The following is a 7,417-nucleotide window of genomic DNA, read 5'->3' as shown; positions in this document are numbered from 1 at the left end:
CGACAGGCGACCATCGAGTAAAGGATGTCACCGAACTCGCTCCGGTGCAAGATTATCATTACATAATTTTCTCCGATAGTACCGCTTCGATGGCGTTCCCATACCGAGCCTCAATGGTGCTCGAAGAAACGCACCGAACCGAAACTGAAGGCCAAAACTGTGTTGGTGCCCGAGTGCAGGCACGTGGCTCGGGATCTCGGAACGGGGGACGATTTCGTGAGTAATTGTTGCTCCGCAAACATGATTCTAATTTACTGAAACGATTCGTACGACTGCCTTCCCCAAACAGTCCGGGTGTAAATGTGCCAACAAAATCACAAGCCAAAAAGCCAATGCCAGTATTCCAGCCGCTTGCTCGCTCGCCATTGTTTCGGTGCAAGTGAAGGGTGGATGGTGACTTCTTTCGCAGCCAAGATTCACGACGCCACGAGCCCCACAACGAGGTACAACTTTCGCAGATCGCATTCGAACTGTTCCATCGTTGGTTTGTCCTGTCGTATGGTGTTGTTCTTCGCCAAAGCCCGGTCCATATGCTTCACGCTGTCCATCGGCACGTCGCTAGCCTGAATCCTCCCGAAACGGGCTTATAATTAAGCTGAGTAAGCACCAGGCTCCGGGCCACTCTCGGCGAGCATTTTCATTACATTTAACTTAATTGAATGGCTTTCGAAGGCAGCCAGTGTGGAAAGGTAAGCCCTGGATGCCGAAGGATGCTGCTTTGGTTTTCGGGTGACCATAGGATGCCGCCGTTTGGGGACCGTTTTCCCACGGGAGCTTCCGAGCTAAATCGCGTGTTGCGTGCCGTCGGTGGTTTGGGTGCTGCGTCCTGTGAGTGAATTTCCCGAATCCACCTTCGTGGTCGTCGTCGGCGAGGGTGCGACTTTGCCAAAGCAATTTCATGGTGCTTCTGTTGCGTGCTGCAAATTTAGGTCAGCCGGTAGAAGCACCGTGCAACCTGCGTTGTGGCCTTCGGAGCAGAACAAGAGAGGAGTTTGATTAGATATTGAAGGTTTTCACTTCCACGAAATTGGATTCATACGAAAACCCTCTTCGTTCCGTAGGAAAAAAATCACCATAAAATCAAATTTACGCCTTTGATACCATTATCTAATGTTTGTTAAATATTACGTCGTTAACCATTCCAGTTATAAAGCGTTTGAAAATTTATGGGCAATCAGAGTTCTTCTGCGGAGGGGTTCGACTTTCGATTGTTTGCGGTATAGTCAGGACCCCTTTTTTCCCCGACCGGCAGCTTGATTTTACATTTTCGGTAATATTTATGAGATCGGCGAGAGATTTGGTAAAAGCTCGTTTAAAAAAAAAAGACACACACACGCGTTCTAACTTGTTGTTCGGAGGGCAAACGCGGTTGCGCCCAATCGCACCGACCTCGGAGCGCTATAAAAATCCCGTTTGCCAATCCACTCATGAAATATAGAATCCCATCAAGTGGATTAGCCGGATCCGGAAAAGGGAGTCCCGGGGTGCCTTTTCCCACTTTTTTTCCTTTGCTCTTCTGGTCGCCAAGTCAGCCGCAGGTAAACCACCTCCCGACACGTGTGCCCGTCAGTTGGTTGTGGTTTTTTTTCGCTCCCCTTGTTTGCAAGGGAGATCATGTTTACCCACAACACATGGCGAGAACGATGGTTTTAGGTGTGTTGAAAGTGTATTTCCTGCAGCCGCCGCCATTGTGAAAGTATATTTATGGCGTACGAGATCAAAACAAATAAACTCTCCCCGCGGGGTGCCGCGAGGGGAGGGGGCGGTGGTGGTGGTGGGTGTATCTCGATGGTTTAGGAGGGATTTTCGGCTGACTTGCCAATTTGATGGCTTTTCAGTATGGCCGGCAGTCAGAGTCGCGGACTGCTGACTCGGTTTTTGCACGAGACTATGGACGGCTTTTGTGTGGAATCATAAAACGGTGGTTTTGTTTCTTCCGCACAGTTTTCGTTTATTGAATCGTATTAGAAAAAGTTCACCGAAACCGTCCGGTTGGTCGTTTATTTCGTTTCAACTGCAATCACTCCAAACCGATACGGTTTTCGAGCATTAACAATGAGAAATATTTTTCGAATTGAAATCAGATTCTGTGAAAAGAATGTTTCATGCGATGGTTCTATTGAATTGGTTTATAAATAACATAAATCCATACTTTTGCAAAAAAAAGAGCGACCAAGGCAGCCTCTTTGACAAAGAAAACATTTGCAATAGATGCTTGAGATGAAGTAAAACGTGACCAGAAGACGGGACGAGCCGGGTACTCGGTAGTTTCTGGACAACATGAAAAGCCCACTGACCTGGAAGTTGTTTAGATAACGTCGCAGCTAATGAGAAGGAACAGAATGGCAGAGATGGCAAGACTATCGATGCTTTCGTCTTTGTGCGCATGCAAATTTGGCAAAGGTTTTTCCTAAGATGTTTCGTGGAAAAGCACGTTTTCAATTCACTCGTACATTGCTAGGCAAATGAAATTTTAACGAGGAAGAGCTTTTTTGTTATATGAGGCCTTGTTGCATTCAATTATGTTGTTCTATTGTACAGAGCATGGACACTGTGCACCACATTGCTTACACTTCAACGAAAGATGGAATACTCAGTCATCCGAACGCAGTGACCTACATTTCGAAACATGTAGAATTCTGTCCATCCACCGTCACCGGCCTCGCTAAACGTTCCATGAACTCGAGAAAGTCGCCCGACGTCTATTGCGCCTCGCTGCTCTATTCGCGGTCTGCGTGACGGTTTCACTCTCCGTTCAGACGCGTGAAAAAAGAAAGTCCACCATTGACACCGTGCCGTAGACGCCATACGTCGTTCTCATCGGAAAAGACGGTATCCGATCGCACACGGCTTGTCTTCTAGTTTGTTTTCTACGTCACCTTACAGCGGCGCTGGTGGGCTTACCTTTCCCGGTCGAAGTGATGCTCTGGTTAACAACTTCATCGTCACGTCCGCTCGCTGCGCTTGACCTGAACGTACCCGTTTCGCTCGCCCTGGGAAGAAATTATCACGTTATCTTTTTATCTTTTTGCTGCCTACCCGGGGAAAAGCTTCCGGGCAACGGTGGCACTCGACCAACGCACCGGCCGTCGTTGTCGCGCCAGTCTTGCGATAGTTTCGAATCGGTTCGGTTTTTATTCGATTTCCTTCCCAGGGGAGCAACAGCGTAGGGCGTGACATCATCAGGTGTTTTCCAGTCGAACGAGATGAGCTGGCGGGCAGTGATTCTTTTCCTGGGCATAGTAGTCGCCGGTGTACGGGCGAATGTGCTGTCAAACTCATCGGTTCTCGTGGACACTACTCGCCAACAGACAGTGGATGGCCATCGAAGTGGCAGATGTGAGTTGGATAGTTTTTAGTTCCGCAAACGGTGCAAGAAAAATCCGCAACGGTGGAACGGTGTCAGTTTGCTTGTTCCACTTCCTTTAAAAATGTGTGAGATTGTGAAAATGGAGCAGCCTCTCAATCATATTTGAAAGAATAAGTGCAGGTAGCTGCTTTGTGTAGATGTTGAGCAAGACAAAGTGCTTACAATGCTCTTGAAAGGTTTAAAAATATCCATTGTGAAAGAGAATTGAATGTTCATTTAAAAATCTAAAAGTCAAATATGTTCATCACTTACTTTCATATTTAACCATGTGCTGGCACAGTGGTTAGTCCTTTTGTTAAAACATTCAAACCCAGGGTAAAAGTCCTTGTTGTTCCATTGTTAGTCCTTGTTATCCCCCTCTCTTGTGAGTTATGTAAAAACAAATACTTAAGTTCAAACCAATTGCTCGACTTAGCCAAGGTGTTCAAATAGAACGTATTACTTGGATGTAATTTGGAGACAAGATGGTTAATTGTTTTCCAAAGGCTATTGGTAACGTGGCTTCTAACTAACTTATGTAGAAAAACGAATACTAAACAGGTTGGTTTCAACATGATGAATAAATAGGAAAAAGGAGACAAAACGAAAAAGAACTAATGATAGAACCAAAAAAGAGTTGGAAAGTTGGAAAAGTGCGCTACTTGCAACAAATAAATCTAAAATTACACATTCTTTTGTTCGTCATAAATCTCAGGAGTAAAACAAATTTAAACAAAATAATCTTGTGTTCAACCTCGTACGAGATAGCACATCTAACATTTGTGCACACTCAGGCGAAACGGGACAGGACAGTGTTAAACACGAAGTAGGTGTTCCTCAGCCCACATGTAAAAAGAGATTCGTAAAATTTGGCTCCCGCCTTTTCCGAATCGGCGGTTCGTTTCGAATGGCGGCCATTGCCGGTATCGCTCGTGTTGTGGAAGTTAGGAGGTCAGGAGTTGTTTTACGGTTTGCCAGATAAGCGTTGAAATATTCCTCGCTTGAGTCGGCCAATACGAAAGGGGCCAAGGGAAAAACGTTTTTTTGTCTAGTTTTCCGAATTTTTTCCACTCGTGAGGAAATTTTCCACCCAAAATGAAATATCGACTAATTTTTCGGGTGTGGGTTGGGGTTGTGTGATTTTTCGGTTTCACTATTTTTCCCTTGTGTGTGTGTGTATATTACAGTTTTTCCCTTCTACACGATCGGCCGCATCGCCAACGTGCCGTGCACGTCCCCGTCCGGCTTATCGGGAACCTGTCTGATCGCTGGCGAGTGCAAAGATAATGGTGGCCTCGCGTCGGGCTCGTGCAGTACCCGCACCAACCAGGCCGTCTGCTGTGTTTGTGAGTATTGGCGGTGGATGTGTGGGATGGAAGGGATCCACGATGGTGGCTCATGCCGGGCCCATTCCGGTTGCTTTTACTTTCAGATACGCAATCGTGCGGTGGCTCGACGAATCTGAACAGCACGTACTTTACCAACAACGGCTATCCGGGGCCGTACAATGGCGGTGGAACGTACGTAATCTCCGCAAAAGGAGGAGCCGCGAGGACGAGGCGGTCTTAGTCGAGATGTGTGGTTGATTTGTTTTCCTTCCCTGCCCTTTGCAGTTGTTCCTTTACGGTGTCGCCGACGTCCGGGATTTGCCAGCTGCGGATCGACTTCCGGACGCTGTCGCTGGTGCAGCCGACGGGAGATGGTGCCTGCAACACCGACCGGCTGACGATCACCGGCGGAAGTCCGTCGGTGGTGCCACTGTGTGGCGAAAACACCGGTCAACATATTTATCTTAATTTCGTCGGCAGTGGACCGATCTCGATTCGGGTGGCGACGGACGGCGGTTCCTCGTTCAATCGGTTGTGGAACATGGAGCTGTCGCAGATCGCGTGTGCCAGCGCGGATCGTGCCCCGGTCGGGTGTCTTCAGTATTACAAGGACGAAAGTGGAGAGATTAGCAGCTTCAACTACGGGCTTGGTGCAAACCCTGGCCTGACGACCGTCGGAACGCGAGGAAGCCGGCAGTTGGCCAACACCAACTATGGCATCTGCATCCGGCCGGCCGCCGCAAGGTGTTCCATCACGTACTCGCTGGTGAGTTTCAGGAGGGCCAAAGCCACTAGTTCTAGTGTTGCCACTAACCACATTCCCTACCTCGACAGCCACCGACTGATCGGTACGCGTTCACCGTCACGGGAGACGCGTCGGCAATCGATCCGGCACTCGTCGGCACACCCGGTGTTGGGATGACGGGCGCGGCTTGCACGACCGACTACATCATCATACCGAACCCAACCGGTGGCGGAAGCGACCGATATTGCGGCCTCGGCATCGGTGACGTAACATGTAAGTGAGGCGTGAGACCAAATACCATACACCCTCCCCGAGCCTTCCCGGAACGTCGTTCTGAAATGCGTTAATGCCTGCCTTTTTCCAGCAGCTAGTGCGCGACCGTTCGTCGTTTACACGGTGACCAACGGGAACGAGACGCCGGACGTGGCTAACCGTGGCTTCCGGTTGCTGTACGAGCAGAACGCCTGTGCCGCGGTGTGAGAGCAAAGGCGCTCCAGTGCTGCCAATACCTGATTCTATCGATATTTCAGTGTGTTTATGTGTATGCTTCTGCTATGTGGGAAGAAGGATGGCGTGATGGTCTTTTGATAAGGGGTTACATAGGGTGGAAATGCTCCTTGACAACGACTCGCAGCGCCAAGCAGTGTAAAAAGAGTGCAAGTTTGAGCTACATTCATTGTAAAGTAGCGTTAAACGCAACCCTCATCAACTGTTGGGCGATGGTTTTCGAAACGGGTTACTGTCAATCAACATTTCCACCATCAGAAGAATTTAAATAAACCCACCAAATAAGAGTACGTATTGAACATACGTAAGTAATGTTAGATTTGTACCATTCGAAAGAAACTTGTACGTCATTAGAATTCAAACATCATAATCCTGTGTGCTTTTCATTCCAATTTTATTGATTTAATCCTGGGAGCTACTTCACTATTGTTTGTGTTTTGGAAATAACTTATTACATGTGTATCTGCAAATAGCATAACTTACTGTTATGAGAACTGCGCTAATTTTCTAGAGAACTGTTTGTTTTAGTTTACATTCTTCTTCTTGGCGTGACGACCTCTTGGTCATGGCTACCCTGTAAGGGCTTACGAGACTTGTTTCCCTGTTGTACGTGGATAGTCAGTCCTCTCGTACAGGGGAGGGTCCGGTCTCAGTTGGGATTCGAACCCACGCCGTCGAGGTGGTGAGCCTCGGCGCTCATGGGCCGATTTTCTAACCGGCGCTACCGCTCGGCTGTCGCGGACCCCCATTACATTATAACATTCAAATAAGTTAACTTCATAAGTTTCTTCATAGCGTAGATTGAGATTCAACTCTCGTGTTTGTAATAGCTTGTTTTGTTTTCCTGTTTCAGGTGACTTTTATTCTTAATAATATGAGCTTAACGTAAACTAATTACGGACAAGAAACGAGCGTCCAACCGACGAAAGAGCTGACGAAGAAGAAACTATTACAAAAAGTTTTCAACGTCAGTGTCTCTATGACACGCACTAACATAAACGGACTAAACCAACGGACTGATAATGATAAGACAACTCGCTCTACACAGTTAAGCTCCTAAGCCTAAAACGTAGCCACGCACTAAAACGTACTATCGGTCATGATCCCTACTAGTCACAACAAAATTTTTATTTACGTAACGCTTCATCAATTTTATTCCTGCTTATCTGTTGGCAAAACAATTTGATAGCATTCAAAATTGTTACCAGGCCACAACAAAAGCTGTACACTGCTTACAAATTGATATCGAATAAATTAAATTTCACCTCTTGAAAGAAGAACCAGGTTCAAAAGGTAGATAATTCAGTACCTCCCGATGAAATCTAGGCTGAATGGAAAATTCCAGTCAAAATTCTCGTTGAAGAGGGAGATAACAAGAGGAGAGTAGATTACATAGGAGCACAAGTGTCTAGGTCACAATTAGACACGATTTTAAAGTGAAAATCCAATTTCAACTAACAGTAATGACTGCATCATTGTGTAAATAAT

At 46.9% G+C, this 7,417-nt stretch overlaps 1 protein-coding gene across 1 annotated transcript; it reads left to right on the top strand.

The window, feature by feature from the left end:
• Window positions 1–740: 740 nt before the first annotated feature.
• On the top strand, window positions 741–5,902 carry LOC131294423 (uncharacterized). The gene is made up of 6 exons (XM_058322471.1): window positions 741–828; window positions 4,537–4,695; window positions 4,782–4,869; window positions 4,963–5,443; window positions 5,512–5,695; window positions 5,787–5,902. The coding sequence occupies exons 1-6, from the start codon at window positions 741–743 to the stop codon at window positions 5,900–5,902; spliced, it is 1,116 nt and encodes a 371-aa protein (XP_058178454.1).
• The last annotated feature ends 1,515 nt before the right edge of the window (window positions 5,903–7,417 follow it).

The sequence above is a fragment of the Anopheles ziemanni genome, chromosome 2, assembly GCF_943734765.1.
Source record: "Anopheles ziemanni chromosome 2, idAnoZiCoDA_A2_x.2, whole genome shotgun sequence".
In the NCBI taxonomy this organism is placed as follows: Eukaryota; Metazoa; Arthropoda; class Insecta; order Diptera; family Culicidae; genus Anopheles; species Anopheles ziemanni.
The sequence above is the reverse complement of the archived record's forward strand: the minus strand, read 5'-3'. Positions and strand labels throughout refer to the sequence as shown.